The sequence below is a fragment of the Temnothorax curvispinosus genome, unplaced genomic scaffold (assembly GCF_003070985.1).
Source record: "Temnothorax curvispinosus isolate PA1 unplaced genomic scaffold, ASM307098v1 QBEX01009776.1, whole genome shotgun sequence".
Taxonomy (NCBI): Eukaryota; Metazoa; Arthropoda; class Insecta; order Hymenoptera; family Formicidae; genus Temnothorax; species Temnothorax curvispinosus.
The window spans coordinates 57337-77512 of record NW_020219556.1 but is presented as its reverse complement, the minus strand read 5'-3'; the positions used below and the strand labels follow the sequence as shown (position 1 = coordinate 77512).

Genomic DNA, 20176 nt, shown 5'->3' with positions numbered 1-20176 from the left:
GCCGAGAGTCGCTGTAACGCATTAATGGCTGCGCGTGGAAAGAAAGAGATAGAGACAGAGATAGAGATAGAGATAGATGGAGAAAGAGAAACAGGTGGAGAGAGGGCAGCAAGAGAATCCCCTTATATAAGTGTCATATTAAAGTCCTTCCTCAACATCGTTGATGGGCTGCCGCGAACGAAAACGATCGAAGCCTGTTATCAGCAGTCTTTTGAGACCCCATCGAACAATTTTACGTTCTATTATGTTTCGATGCACGAGCACCGTCGTTTTCGCGTCAGAGAAATCGCGGACTGCGGAGTAATTCCGACGAATCGTGAAATTGCGAGAACGATTCAACGACTCGATCGTCCTTATTATCGAAATTTCCTACCGCAATAGCGCCGATACCTATCGAAATTCGCTTAACTCGAGATCGGTGCCTTCGGCAGTGGTCGTCAGATCGAAATATAAACATAACAGTTCGAAGACACGAGTAACCCCGTGGGTAAAGAGAGCGTGGCCAGGTAACAGAATACGACCGTTGATTCGCGAAGGCGCAACATGAGAGAACGGACGTTCCGGCCTTGACAGATGGATAATATACGTACACCGCGTACTAAGCTGCGCGACTTTCATTTATTAATGAAACCGACATTAATGACCGGTCCGGCGAGTCGGCGCGGCATGCATGAGATCGCGGATTCCTCCGTTATAGGCAGGAAAAATGTGGGGGGTAGGGTACATCTCCGCGCGCGAAATCGCGCGGTAGGCAAGTTGAAAAATTCGGGAGAAAGCAGGACTCGTTTCGATCTCTGTCAGAAAATTTGCCGAGACCGTGTCGCAACGCGGCACGTTTCACGTAATAGGCATATAAGTTGGCGTGTCAGCCGCCACGAGCCACGCCGGCGCGCGGCGGCCGGATAGACCCGCGCGCGGCGATTCAGCCCCGCGATCGACGATCGACGTGAATGGATCGTGAGCGACGGAGATCGCGCTTGTCGATCGTCATCGACGCTGGTAAGTGGCTCGATCGACCGCTTGCCATCGTTCGGGGAATCGCCTCGGCTCAGACTGCGGCACGCGATCGCGTTCTCCGGCGCGCGCGCGACACGCTTGTTCAAAACTATAAAAAGTGCGTGGCGCACGGGTTTTTTTGCATCTCTCGCGTGTGGATTATACAACAGCTTTTACCGATTGCGTTACTGTATACAGTAACCGGAATACCGGTCGCCTAGGCGAGCGATTAGGTTTACGCCGAGGTTTACGCACGATTCCACAAGAATGTATACTGCTTCTACCGCGCGACGGTAAAATAATATTAACGTCCGGTCCGATTTGTACCTTGCCTGAAAGTTGTCCGTAATTAATCTAGAACACCAGCCCCTTATGTAACTTCGTAATGCTCTATTAATTTAATAAGCATATAATTAAAAAGAAAAGTGGAACATTTCTTCATAGGTCAAAATTTCAACTCATACACGGGAAAAAAAAGTTGTCAAATATGGACAATTAACATTTTCTTGCAGCAAGAGTTATATTTTTAGCAAAAGGTTTTGCTACTATTGCTAAATATATAGCTCTCGCAGCAAAAGAAATGTTAGTTGTCCATATTTTACGACCAAATTTACTACGGTAGCTAATTTTTTTCCGTGTACGTGATAAAAAAATCCTAAAAGCGTAATCTCATTACGAGCAGCGAAATATATCAAGTATAAATTGGAAAAATTATTAGACAAGGGATGAAACTAAAATTGAAAATTAAACTTAAAGATCCAAGAGAGTTAGATGATAATAGTTCATCATCAATAGTACAATGTCAATTATTACTGATTTTATCAATATTTACCAGTGATACTTTGTGCTGCTTTTTATCGCCTTCGGAATAGAACTTTAATCATGTGTAATAACAAGTCAAGTTTCTCGTGATATCAATTTGCCGCAGTTCCCACACACTTTGAGAATTAGATCGATTATGTAATAGGTGTTATGCCATGCATAAAGATTTGTTTATATTTGATACATTACATCATCAGCTAAATTCCGATCTTCAAAGTGAACGGGTTCTTCGACGAAAACTCATTAAAAACCAAAACAGATACATCCATTAAGATTAATTGAAATATTTATGTGAGTACTTAAACACACAAATATATATAATTAATATATTAGTATACTACTATGAATAGTACTTATTATTAATATATATTATGGGTGCGTTAAATATCATGTAATCACACGTTATACCAAAAAACATGACGCAAATCGTAAAAGTTCATCGATTATAACACTGATTTGCCGATATACCAATTTCCTTGAAATATGAGAGCAAATACTAATTACTTAGGTAGAGAGATTATACAATTGTGGGCAGCGCTGATCATAAACAAAAGACCTTGAAAAAGCATGTAAAAACTAGCCGGCGGAGCTAAAGGATAATTGTACGTATTTTTCCTTTACCCGCAAAATATACCCACAAGATTGTTTTTTCTTGTTTCCTCGCGAATTGTGCCATCAGTTTATTTACGTGTCTGCAAAGTATTCCACGCGCCAACGATCTCGTATAGCATGTGCTTTCACGCGTGTAAATTAAATTAAATATGTCGAAAGAAAGTACTTCGTTAAAATCGACAATCGTTAAATTTAATAAAAATATGTTAATAAAATTAATAGTATTCCAAGGAACAATATTAAGCGGTAATTAATGATATTACATAAGCGATTCATATCATTAAAATTTATTATATGAATACTGATATGTTTATCATATAATGTGTTGTGTAAATTATTATTGAAACAAGTCTTCGTGTAAAACCACATTTTTTTTTCAAGATTTAATAGGTTTTATGCAGTAAAAACCTACTAGATTAAAACAAGAAAAAACAACAGGAAAACCCAAATTATATTCGCAAGTCACTCGGAAAGATAAATTAACGTTTTCCGTCACGCACGTGTTAGTTTTTTTCGACGTAAATTATAAGCAATAATGTATTTTTATGATAATTTCTTGATGCAAGGAAAAATTCGGATGTATCTATCAATCTTTTTTTTTTAGTTTCATTAGTCTTAAAAAAAAATTGGTGTTGAGAAATGAATAAATCTCGCAATTATTGTCAGAAAGAAAGAAACGCAGGAAAATTTTTTCATCACGTACGGTACGTCGCGAGGAATCTCGGTCTCGTAGCATCCCACTCGCATGTTACGTGTCGCGTATCGTGCGATAATTAAACCACATCATTGTACGTTGCGTCGCATTATATAATATAAAGTCACGCGCGATATACATACGGCCGCGGCGGTGTCAGAGTTTTGTTGTGGAAGCTCCATTCTCTCACTTCAGAACAGCGTCATTTAGAGCCGAAAACATAGTTTTTCAACGGGAAGCATAGTCTGTGATTAGTGTACACGAGTAACATGATTCAACCACGCGTTACGTCTTTGCTAACACGTAGAGTGTGCGTCTTTCACATCGAGAATGTGAGAAAAATAAAAAAAGAAAGGGAAAAATAGAGGAACAGAGATCGAAAAGAAACTAGGGCTTCGTAGCTCTTCGAGCGCTAGAACTGTTTTCTGTCGACATTGAAGAAAGGCACATTACAATTTATATATCTTATCCATCGTTGCGAACGAGCTCTCATTTGCCTTGTTTTGTTTATTTATGTTTATTTATATATCTTATTTATAATTATTTTCTGTGATTAAAAGTAGCGATAAACAGTTGTCGTTACAAAGAAAATTTGCAAAGATAAAGGAGAAGATATATCACGTGTGCGAATAATGAGGGAATACAAATTTTGAAAGCGTTCAAAAATTCAAATTTGTTTCGCGCTGAGATGCGTCAAAGCCGCGAAGCAGCGTCATAGATTTTCCGGTTTTCCGATTACGGGCAGATCGCGGGGCGACGATCGTAATAATCGCGCGGAATCCCCGCGGCTGACGCAGTCAGCGACGTCGAACTGTCGACTTGTTGTGTTGCGAGCGATCGTCCGCCTTGCTAATCGCGCAGCGAAATGAACGCAGAAGAGCTCGACGACGCGGTTCGCATTATGAAGCGTTGACTCAAGGCTTCCTTCGGTACGTAAGGATGGCCTAACGACTATAAATACGTTCATTAAATGATCCCACGAGTCTGTCGCGAACGGGTGGAACGTGAATCGAAACCCAAATCGCGCGCCCGTGATGATGATTCATAAGAGAAGAGACGCGGCAAGGAAGGAAGGAAGGAAGGAAGATATATATATTTCGTATGCACTCTCGGACCGATGCCGAGCGGTCGATCGATGGCTGATCGGAAATAATTAAAACGTTCAGTCACGCGTTGGACAGCCATTCCTCGAAACTACGTCCATATTATTTCAATTCAATTTACGATCTCGCGAACGTTGTAATTCGATTCTGTAGAATTTCTTTCATTGACCGCCAATAACAAGGATATAGATCGGTGGAATTGTGATAGATTCGTATCTCGATTTATGTCATAGACAATAGTATTTTCTTGGTATTATCAAAAATTGAACACACCGATATTGCACTGATCCTTGACGCTCGGTTTCAAGCGAGTTTCATCAACAACGGCGATAATTTATTCATAGAAAAGCCCATGCAATTCCCTTTTCTTTATGTTACTGACTGGAAAAAGAATGAAAATACGTTTTTATTTGACGGATTACAGATTACTCGACAAATAAGAATTTATTATATCGATACGTGCTATAAAAATCGCACGTATGATATAAAAATTACATGTGACCAGTTTTGTGAATTGTTATGTTATTGCACATTATATTATTGTAATATAGCCTTCAAAGATCAGTTATTTAACACTAATATTTCTTTATGTATTAATGTAATAATATAGTAATATAATCTTATTAATTATATATTATTATTTTCTTAAAACCAAATTATATTAATCGTTAATATTATCACTCGCTATTGATGAAACTGGATCAACGCCGAGGGATCAACATTAACCGATATTGAAAGAGAAAAAAATTTCACTATACTTACTAATTATCGAAAAATCGCGCGCTGATTGCGCCCCAATTGATCAACGTTCGTCCAAAAATCTTAACACACACTACAATCGTGACACTCCAACGAAAGCGAAAGCGGTCTTCTTCTCTTCTCTCTTTCTTTCTCTCCCTCCAATCGATCGTCGTTCTTGACCGTTTTTCTCAAACTTGCGTTTTATCGGAAGAACGAAGAGATCGGACGACGGTGATGATATCGGAGATGATTCTGCGCGAAAAATCGCAAATCTGCGTTATTTCGGCTTTCTCCGATCGCGGTCGCGGACGCGGGATTTGCGCTTTCGACGAGCCGAACGTTGTTGAAGTTTCGGGAGATAACGATTTAAGAAAAAAACAAAGAAGGAATTAGAAAAAAAGGGAGGAAAAGAAAGGAAAAGAGAGGAGCGTTATCGACCGTGTCGATATCGAAGCGACGAACACACTGTCGTCGTGCCAACTCGCGGACTGGCGGACGTAACACCGGTGCATTGCTTTTAACCGATTCGCCATATTGGTCCCTTCTACCACCTCTCTCTCTCTCTCACTCACTCTATCTCACTCCTCTCTCTCTCTCTCTCTCTCTCTCTCTCTCTCTCTCTCTCTCTCTCTCTCTCTTTCCCGCTCGCGTCCTCCGGATCTCGTCGTCGTATAGGCCGTGCGCAACGCGACGTCGAGATTGTGGTTCACCTGCACATGGCTCTTGACGTCGTCGCGTCGCGGTGTTTGCCGCGCGTGATGTCAGCGCGACGAACCCGATGCCGGTGATGCCTAAAAAGCGGAGCCGAACTAGGTGAGGAGCACGAACGAACGCGACCGCTACGACATGTCGCGAGCACCAGCGAGCCCAAATTTGCATCGACGAATTGTCTCTCTGTCAGTATAGTAAATAGAAAAAGCGTTCGTTTTCAACGCTCATCCGTATTCGTTCGTGTTTGTTCGCCCACGTTAGTTCGATCCGGATGCACCTTAATGCGACCCCGCGGATATCTCGAAGGATTATGTCATATTTTACGTCAGACGCGTTTCGCGACGTGCAAACAATCAGTCCTTCAATCTGCACTTTTGACGCAGCTTCTCGTGTTCTTTCGCCCCGTCACGTCGAGTATTCGAGTAAATACGATTGCACATGGGATAATCTTATTTATCGAGTGATTTCTAAAAGTGGAAAATGCCGTCACGATACATACGACGGTTCGCGGAATACAAAAAATTATGCGAATTTTATACCGAATTACTCGCCGATCGGCCGCTAGCTAGTTCACGAACGCACAAAGACATCATGTATATTAAAAAGCGAATAATTATCAGAAGTACAGAAAAACAAGACGCTGCTGGCCATTGTTCGCACATTATCAAGCCAAATCAATCGAATGTGTATAATAATTTTTAGCAAAGTTACGAAATGACCCTGAAAATATTTTTTTCTCGCAGACGTGACCTTATGCCTTTGTCTCAATCTTCATGCATCGCTGTTTTCTAACGAAATATAAAAATACGGAAGTGACAGAGAAACATTTGTCAAAGAAATATTTTTATAAAAATTTCGTGAGCTACTCCTTATATCTGTCCTGAGATATGGACGAGATAATTGTTATTAATGATGAAACTTTCATCTCGTTAAGGTGCCTTTTCATGCTGACGCTCGACGCTCATTTTCAGCGGCAAGAAGGTCGCATGACCACAATTGACGCCGGCGTCAATTGAAATTCATGAAAAGAAAAACAGCGTCAAAATTTCGGCGTCTTCGCGCTGCTTTGGCTTTGACGCTTGATGTTGGAAAAATCTAACTTCTCTTTCTTGACTCTGGCATCATAGTGATGTCACGTGACGACGCTCAACGCTGTTTTTCAGCGTCCCATGAATTGGCACCTTTAAGGTATATGTACACGACGGCTTTCCGACAGTCTTTTTTTTCACCCGAGACAATAATGCCCTTCATCCCTAATATACACCTGACACGCTTTTTTTTGTTTTCTCGACTGAAAAATGCAATTATATACGGAAGAATTGAACGAAGAACGAAGTTTCAATCGACTTCGCGTATAAACGCGATTTATCTCAATTAAATAAAAAATTTCAATTAAATTTCGAAGGATTCCAACAGAATGGACACATGTATAAACGCAGGAAGGTCTTAACTCAAAAAATATAATATTCATCCTATTATGAAACAATTAAGCCATAGTCGAATTTAAAGAAATTTCGTCAAAGAACTTAATTGCCAGACCAAAAATCGTATTTTTATTTAATTGTGCTCAATTCCAACGAATGAAATGTTATTCTATATTGTATGAACGACGATGTTACGTATCATAATTAAAATATGGATATAGAAAGATTGAGATATGTCAAACACATTAATAAAAATTTGGCAATCCGAAACTGTTCAAAAAATTTTAAAGATTATAGATTGAATTATAATCCTTATCATCTCTCTAAAAAATCAATCTTGAATACCTACACATCTCACTGTACAATACATACAATACACACAAGACCATAAAACATAAGTATAGTTTATTTCTGCGTCGCTCGGTGCGGAGATGCTATTTTGAGTTTGGTCTTTCCAGGAAAAAGCCGGATATCCCGCCGAAGGCCAGACAAGTTCAACGACACGGAATAAGGAATTCCGATAATTATATCGGTTTGATAAGACATGACTTCCTACCCTTTGATTTACTGCCCTGCTGACAAGACGGTCCTTGGCAATTTCGTGATTGTCACCTTTCAATTGCGAAACAGAGGTGCGATCGATCGACGGTGTCTTGAATTGAATTAAACGAGCTTACGTCTCTCGAACGCCTACATTTCCTTCTGCTCGTACAGATACCTTTGCCGAGTCCAAAGATCGCGAGTCTGGAAGAGGTCTCCGGAAATATATGGGAATCACTCTCAGTTTCAACGAACATTCAAGGGCACCAAAAGAAAAAGAAGCAAGTGAATTAATCGAGAGATTAGCATGTGAAGGAAGTGCGTTTTAACTGTTATTGTATGCGCATAGCATTAATCATGACAGAAAAAAAGCAATCGTGCTAGGCCTGTAGAGGAGAAAGATATATAATTTCTTCTCCAAGGCCATCAGCACGATTGCCTTTTCTCTCATTTTTTTCCCGATTTTGAAAATCCCCTCATGCTTGTTAATTCTTCAAGAAGGTATGTTTTGACAAACGAGTTTTGACAAAAATCCCCTAAATCCAAGACAGGAATCTCGTCACGCGTCTCGCGCCTATACGTTCTTTCGCAGCGCAGCGGTATTACACCGGCAGTATTTAGCGCAACACTTCGCTTTCTTAACTTTAATTTTGTAAGCGGCTTTTGCGATCTGAGAAAAATAATAGCGTCGGAGTAACGACGGTTAGGCGACCGTGCAATTATATTCAGGAAGCGATCAATATTGCATGATATTTTTACGTAACGCATAAACAATGGATGCGCTAATCGATTTGACGTCTACTGCTAGGCCGTCATTAAATAGAACGTTACCGTACGGGATTGCTGTGGCGCGGCTGATCTTGCAAAATTATTTGCGTGCAGATAAAGGGAACATCCGCGAAGAAACACGCATACATTTGAGAACTCTACATTATTGCTTAATGCTTCGCGTGTATATGTAGGTAATAAATTCTTTTATGAATAATATTTTATATTACAATCATTTTTCTATTGCGTTGCAATCACCTATATAAAAACCATAAATTGGCGTTGTGAACAACTTTTTGCAATTGTGAAAAAAAGATAGTGTGTCTATCGAATTATATGAATTGTATACGCAATATGAGAAGTAATCATTTATAAGGGGATCCTATAAAGACAGGATCGAAACAGAAATCATTTCATTATCATTTTATCCTTGGATGTATGGCGGTATTTTTGTGGAAAAATAGTAGATATCAATCTTGTAAAACGGTAGTAGCATATACAGGAATATGTTATACTTAATCGAATATATATCTCAAATAAAATTAATTTCTCTCTCGAATGATCTGAATACGGGCGGCATTATCCATGATTGCGTGATAAGAGACTCGTGAATTGCAGAAATTTTCAATGATTTGACGAAATAATTTGCAACAACGCATTATCATTGCACGATATACAATCGTGTTTTCAACTTCATCGCGCTTTACATAAATTAAATAGGTTAAGAGGAAATCCTATTAAACAGGTCAATCTGAAAATTTGAATTCACGTCATACCGAACCAAATACATAACCAATGCGAACTCGCGATATAAATAAATCTTAAAATACAAAGTTCTTCAATTTGCATTATTCAAAATCAAGATCAACTTCACTTGACTTTGCAATCATGAACTTTATTCGTATATGCATTGTATGTAAAATCAACAAAACGTAAATTATTCATGTATACGAAAGGTGTAACTCTTCTAAATTTTAAATTATTATGAGAAAGCTATTTTGCTAACATATTTTTTAATGGAATAAACGACTAAATTTCTTATATGTGTTCATAATATATTAATCCATAAATCTAATAATGATTAATATATAAATACAATTCCTTGTTAAGTAAACAAATTAATTAATTAATTATTATTTTCATCATCTTTCTTGTTTTACTTACTAAAAAATATATTTCTTTAATATTTATGTAAATGGTGACTTTCTATAAATTTTTAACAGAAAAAATCTGCCCTTACGCGAATACGCGTTCGAGTATTATCTATAATAACCAGTAATCATTTTCTCAGTGCCGAAACATTTATATCTTAAAAAAATCATTAAACATAAAATAAAAAAAGATAACGCACAAATTGTCACGAAATATATGTGTTTTGATAAACAAATTATGCTGGAAATTATTACTACATTCTGGGGGTTATTGACATCCGATCTTGACGGAAAATATGCAAGATACAACGAGATATAATAATAGATATCAATATCGCATAATATATACGTCATTCATTTTTTGTGATAATTAGTCAGGAAAACAGTTTTATATTAATTTAGAAAAACGCGTAAAATATACTGTATACAATGCATTAAAAAATTATTAAAATTAATCAAAATATTAGAAAATTAATAAGCATAAAAAATGTTACTGTCTGCACAAATAAATTGCTATCGAGAATTACTAATTAAACGAGAATTAGATAAATATTGACAACAAACAACTTCACATATCCTTAAAATATGCAGTCATAATTGAAGTCATTTGGTCAAACAATAATAGAATAAGACTGACGTATTGTTGACCATTTTTAAATAATTCGGATGTTTTTAGTCATTTCTTTAAGCTTTCAGATTGTCTGGATTGATTTAATCTAAAAAATAATGTGTTTTCTTAATATATTCGTATAAATATTATATTTATTAAATCCGTATGAATACGTAAAATGTCGCGAATATAAGCAAAAAAGAATGTTCCAAAGTACACAGCACGTGTGTGTACTTTTGTGTTTCAAAGTACAAGAGAGTGCCAGAGAAATATAGCTTTACGTTTTATCTCTACAACTGAAGATGACAAGACCATTTTACTCTCTCGCTAAAGATCAAGCACATTATACCTAAAATAATATTTGACCACACAATCAGGTATAAAATATTTGCATTTAATATGCAAAAGACACTAAGAATTAAAAATTGCATCAAAAAGTCAAAGACTTAAGATCAAGGTAACACTAAAACTGATCAGTTCAAAAAAGTATTTCAGAATTACATTTAGTCTCGATAAAAAGATTTTAGTACACTAAGAAACAAATATTTTATTCTATAGAATTATGTATTAATTAACTTTTTAATTAATTTAAAAAAATTAAAAATTATAGTTACTTTATTTTGACATGTTTTTGAACCATTATTCTTCATAATAGACTATGTGACTTATGATGAGATACCCTACGCTCTCCGTGAAAACTATGATGGCTACCGGACAGAAATCAATAAGATATTTAATTATTTTGTAACATCTCGTTTATATATTATTATTAAATTAACAATTACTATATTAAATAAGATATAGTTCAATTAAGAGCATGATCAGTGAAACATTGTAAGGAAAAAAAATTCAATAAAAACAAGCGCTACGATATTCTTGGCTACCTCGCCTCACAATGATTTCTCTGTTCTACCCCACGTGACTCTAGCATCTTTCTTCCTCGACATTCAACCGCAAATGTATATCGGTTCTCTTCTCTTTCAACCAACTGTCCTAGCTTCATCCTGCATTATTCTCAAGATACACGAGTCTCGGAGCTAACACGTGTCGAGGGACTTTCCTTCGCTAGAGGTATTGCGAAAGTGCAATCTCACTAACGAACGGCGCACGGCCGAAGAAAACAGCGGGAGTCTATAGGAAAGACAGGTGACAATAGGGGGTCGACGATCCTGCCGTAAAACACATGAGATATAGATCGGCATGGCGTGTTATTTCGCACACGTTTACGGCCTTGGCCTAGTAATATCGAGGTGCCGTACAAGCGATTGGCGAAGCTCGAAAAATACAGTGCGATCACGTCCGTTGCACAATTTCGCGAACGTGCCGTACAAAGTGTCGTTCTACGTTTGTCGAGGTAGCCAGTGTTGATTGAGAATTTTTGCCAAGCGATTCGTCGGAAGCGGATTGTAATAGGCGAGAATCGACGATCATTACCGAGGTATATATGTCTTGCCGTATGCGGGCCATTTTCGCGTGACGTGTGTCACAGTCGTATTTGCGACGATGTTATTGATACCCATAACATTTTCTGAACAAACTGACTTCTCCTATTAGATAGATATAAATATACTTAACGGGATATATTAATAGAGTGATCCTCTCAGAAATAGAAATCAAACTTTGAAGTCGTATGCGCGCGTGGCCAAATTGTAATAGCGTACAAATATTATTCTGACAAAACAGGATGATATTAAGCCGTTTTAAATAAGAAGGCAAATAAGAAGTTTTTAAGAAGTAAAAGAGAAAACGGTCGTTCATTCGCAGCCGTAAAAATTGTCGTAAAAATCATTATCGTAAAAGGCAATTATCTTGATCTTTTTTTTTTTAACCCTTAAACACACATGTGTATGAGGTACGGTAACCCATGTACGGTACAGTTCGAAACACACGCCAGAATTTCCGAATACCAGAAGTTTTATGTCATTTTCATCTATATATTCTTTTTCCTTACTGTTTAATGTATCAATTTAAAAAAAAAAATTAAAACAAAACATGGTTACGCTAATCCGTGTGCGGTTTTAAAAGATGGTCCAGAAAGTGAGATGTCAATTGTCTGTCACTCACGAAGAAAAAACGTGCTGATTATTTATAACATCGACAAATTATCGCGCGTGAATTTCGCGTACCAGAAAGAATTTATGTTACAAAACAAATTTCGATTCTTATCAACGAATTCTTATCATTCTCGTAATTTAGAGAACATAATTAACACTTCAAATGACTAAGACGAAAATTCCAGGTAAATTATCGAGAATCGACCGACAGGAACGTGAGTTCTTCACGTTCCTGGTAACATCAATAAAAAGTTTAGCGCGATTACATTGTCAGATTATGCTTCGTGACCAGAAGTGCGACCAAAAAATAAGCGATATGGTTGTTAGTTTTTAATAATATTATCGTAAAGTTTTGTTGTGCGCCGAGTTATTTTTCTCCTTTTTTATCACACTTCTTGTCACACCGACTGGTATTTCAGCGACAATAAAATATCACCACGTTAATGGCACGATTCAGTGATTATTCGAATAGTTCGTACTCTCATCCGAGATCTGATTCTCATAACTATTAAAATTGCTAAACGTTCAGAAATTAGGCAACGAATCTTTCGAATTGACATCACGGAAAGAAAAACAGACAACAACAAAATTCGATAATTCGCGTCTCAAAGGTTATATAACTTTTTTTTAATATAGAAAATGCACGTTGTCTTTGTTGCAATCGGCGAAAACATCTTAATGATGCAATCTCAAGAGTGAGAAAATTATGGAAAATCAAACTCTGCTCTTTAAATCAACCGTTGAAGCAAACAATGACGTTATTTCATCGCATACAAGAAGGATTACCTTATAAACATCTTTTTGCACATTCTTTCTATTTCTATTTATTTTATTTTCACGCGTATACGTGCATAGTTTCTCAAATCTCTTATTCTTCTTCTTCTTATAATACGGAAGTTTGCGGAGAAAAATTCTACAACATTAATTTTAATTGCAAGCTAGAATACAATGCGCAATACGTTACGCGTGCAGCATATTTTGATGATTCACGGTGAATCTTCCTAATGTTTAAAAAATACTATATTATATAAATATGTTATGTTATATTATATAAATATGTTATGTTATATTTTTCTAACAAAATAATCAATCGAAATTTTTTGTCGCTAAATCACTCAAAACTTATATAATAGATAGTTTTATTGATTTCTACAAAATTTTTTAAATAACGACATATTTTTTAAATATAAAAACATAATCAAGAAATTCGCGTGTCGATCGATATTCGCAAGCAAAATATACGATTTCCAGTTTGCAATGACAGCACGAAATAAAATAGAGCTCGAGAGTACCAATTGACATCACGGAAAGAAAAACAGACAACAACAAAATTCGATAATTCGCGTTTCAAAGGTTATATAACTTTTTTTTTTAATATAGAAAATGCACGTTGTCTTTGTTGCAATCGGCGAAAACATCTTAATGATGCAATCTCAAGAATGAGAAAACTATGGAAAATCAAACTCTGCTCTTTAAATCAACCGTTGAAGCAAACAATGACGTTATTTCATCGCATACAAGAAAGATTACCTTATAAACATCTTTTTGCACATTCAATCGCTTCGCATAGTCGAGAATTATTGAATGCTGCGGAATTTCAACTTCGCAATCGGCACAAAGATCAAGCAAGCGGATCGCGTAAGAAATCCACTGCAAAAGTTAAAGTTTGAAAGCGCCTAGGTAGTAGAACGATGATCGTCAGCGACTTTAATCGCACGATCGATCGCAAAACCGCAAATTGCGTTCGCTATCATATACATATATTTTTTTTAATTATTAGTTTCGAGACATATGTAAATAGCTCGATATCGAAGCAATATCAAAAGCAAAGAAATCTAGTCGCGAGCAGCGTTGCCTTGGACACGGCGAGAGTGCTTTACGAGCTCGTGACAAGGGCGATTCAACGAGAAGGAAGACAACGCTTTTGCGCCTGCACGAGCGAGTACGTACAACGTACGTACATCGCGCGGGAAGAGCGCGTTGCATCCTTCATAATTTCTGGCCTCAAGGATTCCCCGCTCTTTCCGAGTTTTCGTAAGTATTTCACGTACGCGAATCAAGTCGAACCGCGCGTCCGCGACGTGATCCGCGTACGCGAAGACCGCCGCGATTCCGTGAACGCTCGAGCGTGGAGAGAACGACACGACGCTCGCTAAACGAGATTGTAAAAGTGAATTTGGGAGAGAAGAAAAGGACTTGTTATCGCAAAACGGGACTGGCATTACGTCACCAGAGGGCTGACGTCGCGCCAAATAAGAAATCGTCGTCCATCCGATTTTTCAAGACAGATTTCGACAGATTTCGGACGGTACCTCTCGGCGCGAGGATAATTGTCCTCGCTACGATAATCGCGATAATGAGAAAATTTTTGTCGGCTGATATCAAATCTTTGTTTATCGTTGCCATTACACCGCGCGCGTACGATGAAAACTCCTCTGAAATGTTTCGTCCGTCGTTTCGCGGGCGACAAAATATAATCGTAAAGTCAAGTGCCTTTTCCACGAAACGGCGAAATAGTTGTCACGCGGTTGCGACAACATTGTGACGACAACGTGCTTACTTCATCCACGATGCGGTCGTATAACGCCGTCGAGTGTTCGCCGCGTGTATGAACGTGCATCGTTGATGGGTCGTCTGCTTTAGAGACGTTTGTATCAAAGTAAACAATCAATGCGTCACACGTGTGCCGTTTCGTCATCGCAGATCTTCGGTTCTCATTTAAATGATAAATCGAGGCTCAATTCGCGCAGCTTCTCGTTTATTAATTTATCGGCACAATAGTCGTGTATATTTATGTCAGAGCGTCGTTTCGTGCTCGAATCGAACGAATATACTCGGTGTAACTCGATTCTGCTCGAAAACAATGAAATTTGACAATTGACGAAATCGATTATTTATGTAATGATTCGGTCATATGTAGAAATATGTAGGTATACATATTATACACTGAGAAAAAAAATATTTAGATCCAAAAAAATATTTATTTAGATTGCTGCCAAGAGCTTAATTTACTTAATATAATACACATATTTATTTAAAATTAAATATTTTTATTTAAATTAAGTACAAATATCTAATTCTAAATAAATAAAATTAAGTAAGCTCTTGGCAACAATCTAAATAAATATTTTTTTCTCAGTGTACATATATTTTCATATAAATACATTAAAAATATTCATATGTTATATGTATATCAGAAATCAATTTTTGTCATATTTAATCAATAAAAAATTCAATGTTGGTGCTATCACATTTTTAACGGACATATTTTTAGTAAATTATATAATCTGTATATGTTATATAATGTATATATAAAATCGACGCACACATATAATAAAATGTTACGAAGATATGATAATTTTAACTCAATGCTTTACCAATCTAGTTTACTATACCCATTCCGTTAAAAGTCTAATAAAAAACGTCGAGTATTTTGTCGGTCAAGACATTTACGCGACGTTTTTATGTATGAAAAATTTCGGCACAGGTTCCGGCGTGGCGGAGTAACGCGATCGAATTACGCTACAAGGCTTATCTCCGAATCTACCTCGGAACAGCTGGGGTAAAGCATCTGCGGAACGAGAGTCCACGTGACAGGGGGGGAAGCTGTCGCGCGCGACCAGCGACACGCCGCCGCCGCCTCTTGGCGGGCGACCTACGAACGGGAATGCGATCCGCCGCGGCCGGGCCGAGCGACGGCGCCGATCCTCGTTGGCAGCGGTACAAGTGGTACAACGATGCAACATTATAGCCTCCCGAATATCGGGGAACCCGTAAACACGGGGCCAGACGAGCCTCTCCCCCTCGCACGCCTCGTGGCCGGCGCGGCGCGGCGTGGTCGCGATCAGCTGATGCGGCCGGCCGCCACGACGTTATCTCACCTGTTGCGCGCCGCTCCGTCTCTCTCCCTCCCACACCCACTTTCACTCTCACGTTCCTTTTCTTCTTCCCGTTGCGTGATCGATCGGCTCGCCCCGCGCGCCTCCGGGCCGACTCCCCTAGACGACGCGCGAATTGCCCGGCGCGCTCTTCTCGCTCGCGATCACCGCGGACACCCGCGCGTGCCGGTACGCGCACGGAGTAAACCCGCGGATCGGATCCGGGTTAAAAATACACACCGAGGCGCGCGACACCGAGGAGAGGCCCGCTCCTAGTCGCCTGCTCAAGGCGGACGTCTCGGGAATCTGACGCGTGACGCGGCTTCCCGCGCGCGCGGTCTTCCCTGGTCCTCCCTTCGGCTGCATTCCGATATTCACTGTCAGTACTGCAAATCTATATTTTACGTCACGTATACTATAGATTTTCAGTACTGAAAGTTGCTGACAGTGAATTTCGGAATATATGCTTCGCCGCCCGGCCAGGGACGGAGCTAGAACCCACGATGCGCGAAGGGCAGCTGCTAATATCGGAGTGGCTAATATCGGAATTAATAGCCGCGGAAATAGATCGAATATATCAACTTGCCTTATCTTCGCCGCTCGCGCGGATTATCTAGCATCTGTTCGCGATTTGTCGCGCGGACATCTGACGTTTTCAAGATTTAAAAGGGATAAGAATAACACGGGACGTATTGCTTCTTTTAATAATCAGAATGTTTGAAAAGTCCTATCTAATTATATTTAAATATTGTGAAATATAACATTGATTGTGGCACGTGTACCTGATGACGACGATGCTCGTGCATGTAACAATCCGTACCCTCGGCGTACTTCAAACGGCTAATTGGCGACGAGAGAGAGAGAGAGAGAGAGAGATCCGTGAGGAAGGTCCGGTTTTCGGGCGTGCCAGAAAGGGCTCGCGAGATTAGCGTGCAGTCGCGCGCAGTTGCACCGTGAGCGCGACAACGACCGTGGCACGGGAGTAATTTTTCCGCGCGCGCGAGACTCGCTCTTATGGACAACGACAATCGCGCGAGAAACACGAAGCGACTCGAATACGTCGTGACGCACTCGTGACTGGCCGCGATAATGTAATCTATCGAGAAACTCGATTCTCGAGGTCTCGAGGTATCGAGAAACGAACGTTCGATCGTCGGGCACGCGCGAGCCAATCAGCCAATCACCGCGAGGCGCGGGTCGCGCACGTGCCACGTGCGCGAGAATGCGGGATCACGTGGTCGCACACGGTAAACAGGTTAGAAACGCTTCCGGCGCGTACACGTGAGATCGCGAATTTTGTAGCCCTCTTTTCGTTATAATCTATAGTTATTCGAGCGTTTGTAGTTTTGTGGATACTCTCGGATAGCAACACGAGGGATTTTTCGTAAATTTAAGACTGAAGGACACTCGGCGTTGAAATTAGATTGAGGTTAGGGTAAGATTGAGTTTCTACATACTTGGAGGCAAAAATAAAAATTAATTCTTTTGTGAGGTTTTTGGTTTTTTGTTTTAAACCAAAAATGCTAGAAATCAAGGATAGACTGTCACGAAAGAAATGGAACGTATTGTTTGAAGACCTGGAGTCCTCCTTGCATCTAACGTGTTGTTTATCTCTCACAGATCCGTTCAAAGATGAAACGATCAGCAAAGAGTTTGGATACTGGTGACGCGGGAGCAGAGGATAATGTGGACGCAGAGGACAGTAAAAAGAAAAAGAAAGTGAGATTCGAGAAATCCTTGGATAAATCTACAGGTAAGAAACGAAAAAGAAAACCGCAGTTTGGACACAGTGTGTGTGACATCATATATAAAAATAAAATATGTTCTCTAGGTAAGAATGTACAACCACCTTTCATAAAGAAGAATTCGAAAGGAAAAAATTTGAAAGTGGCAAAGAATAATTCTAAAATTGAAAAGATAAATTTGCTCAAACTGAAGAAGGAGAAAAAGGAGTTTGGACGAAAGTCCGAAGCTCAGAAGAAAGATAACTCGAAGACAGATAATCTGAAATCGGAGAAGAAAGCGACCACCGAAAAAACCGATTGGGTCCAATTGAAAAAGGAGAAGAAGGAACTCAAACAGAAGCGCAAAGCTAAAAGGTTGAACGACGACGTAGTGTTTGACAAGGTTATTCAGGCTAAGCAGATCGGCGAGAAGTTACGAAGATCCGATTGCAAGTCCGTGAATCGTGTAACATTAACTCAGACGTTGCACAACATGCTGGAAAATCATTATAGCAAGGTGATATTTACGCACGATATGTCCAGAGTAGTTCAGTGTATGATCAAGTACTGCGAGGAACACATTCGACAAGCTATATGCCACGAGATAAAGCCACTCGTTGTGGAGATGTTACAGTCGAAATATGCGAAGAACTGCGTAAAAGCTATCTTAAAGTACGGCTCGCAAGAAATCAGATCTGAGGTTATCTCTGGATTTTATGGCAACATTGTCAAACTAATGAGTCACAGTGTATCGGCCTCTCTTGTGGAACATACGTACCGTACTTGGTGTACTAATCTCGACAAAATATATTTCAAACAGGAGTTTTACGGGGACATTTATAAATTGGAAAAGGACAAGGACGTTAAATCGCTGTCGGACGTATTCAAAATTGCGACGGATATGAAGCTAGCCACGCTGTCTGCTATAAAAACAAATCTAGTCAGAATCTTGAACAAAGGCTTCGTCGATTCCACTCTACTGCAAACGGTTCTATGGGAATTCCTCTGCGTATGTTCGGTGGAAGATAGGAGCGAGTTAATAGTTATGCTGCGCTCTTACATTATAACGCTGTGCCAAACAAAAATGGGAGCGAGAGTCGCTACGCAATGTATATGGCATGGCACTAGCAAAGATAGAAAAATAATTATGAAAGCCCTTAAGGGAAATGTAAAAGCGATTTGTATGTCCAAAAACGGTCATATGATATTATTGGCGCTCTTTGATTCCGTAGACGACACCGTTCTCGTGCAGAAGATAATATTGTCCGAGCTACAAGAGGATCTAGTTAATATTGCGCTGAACGAGTATGGAAAACACGTTATATTATACCTCGTGGCCAGGAGAAAACCTTTTTATTTTTCGCCGGACGTAGTGGAATATTTGCGCCAAGGTGATGGCAATTCCGCGAGCAAGAAACTAGCCGACATTAGGGAAAAGGAACTCCTCGAAGCAATCCGCGACACGCTTTTTGACGCAATAATCGCGGATACCGCAGTGTGGTTATCCACCGGCAGCATAGCTATGACTACCCTGGCGATACTGAAAGTAGGATCGGGAGAAAAACTAAATTCCGCGTTCGAATCGATTGCTAAGTTTCTTACCAACATAGATTCAAAAATCAAAGACAATGATACCGAGTATAATGTGGTTGAACATCCTGGATTACACACAATGTTAAAGAAACTTATTCAGAATGACAAAGAACTGATAGAAAAGAACGAATCTACATTTGGAGAAATTTTAATACCGTACTTGACACCGAAAGTGTTGGAAAAGTGGACGGAATTTAATAGAGCTTGCTTCTTATTAATTCTTCTTATAGAAAATGGACTTCAAAATGTTAAAGATACATTGCTATCCAAATTAAAACCTTTAACGGCAAATCTCAAGACAAAGCGCGGCGCTGGAGCATCGATATTGTTAAAAAAATTAAAAGAATAAATGTAAATATATATGAATGTAATGTAGGTATATTATTCACGATTCTTATCCTTTTTTAATATAGACTGCTCCATTTTCACCGGAAATAGTTAAAAGAGGGATCTTAATTCAATTTCAAACTTTCTTATATACTTTTAATATAACAAACTATATACTTTTAATATGTACTTTCAAGATTTCAAATAAAAGTTAATTCAGTAAAAGCGGATCAACCTATAGAGGCCCTCCACTACTCTCGCCGATTACAATCAGTGGTCCCTTTTTGTTTATATTATATATATTTCAAATTATTTATTATTTTATGTACAACATATATATATATGGAGGGCTAATCTAGACAATATATAAATTGCATCTATGCACACGAGTCAATATTTAAAAAATTTTGACTTACGCGCCCCACTAT

At 38.9% G+C, this 20176-nt stretch overlaps 2 protein-coding genes across 6 annotated transcripts in view; one reads left to right on the top strand and one right to left on the bottom strand.

Moving 5' to 3' along the window:
- The window catches only part of LOC112459377 (elongation of very long chain fatty acids protein AAEL008004), a 37011-nt gene extending 19860 nt beyond the window's left edge, over positions 1-17151 (bottom strand). For 2 of the 4 annotated variants that reach the window (XM_025023442.1, XM_025023440.1), the window contains exon 1: positions 4990-5468. The gene's annotated coding sequence lies outside the window, so the exon portion shown is untranslated. Of the gene's footprint in view, positions 1-4989; positions 5469-16107; positions 16240-16886 lie in introns of those variants that run through there. The other 2 variants (XM_025023438.1, XM_025023439.1) reach the window with 2 other exon arrangements.
- A 179-nt stretch (positions 17152-17330) lies between these two features.
- On the top strand, positions 17331-19792 carry LOC112459376 (pumilio homolog 3). Of its 2 annotated transcripts, none has more exons than XM_025023435.1 (3): positions 17331-17533; positions 17725-17857; positions 17936-19792. In XM_025023435.1, the coding sequence occupies exons 2-3, from the start codon at positions 17737-17739 to the stop codon at positions 19768-19770; spliced, it is 1956 nt and encodes a 651-aa protein (XP_024879203.1). In that variant the 5' UTR covers positions 17331-17533; positions 17725-17736; the 3' UTR covers positions 19771-19792. The 2 variants fall into 2 exon arrangements, with proteins under 2 accessions (XP_024879203.1, XP_024879204.1); XM_025023436.1 differs by having other exon boundaries at positions 17331-17539.
- The last annotated feature ends 384 nt before the right edge of the window (positions 19793-20176 follow it).

Coding starts and splice junctions, on each gene's coding strand:
- LOC112459376 (XM_025023435.1), top strand. CDS start 17,737: ATGAAACGATCAGCAAAGAGTTTGGATACTGGTGACGCGGGAGCAGAG. Junction 17,858..17,935: donor ATCCTTGGATAAATCTACAG/GTAAGAAACGAA, acceptor TATGTTCTCTAG/GTAAGAATGTACAACCACCT.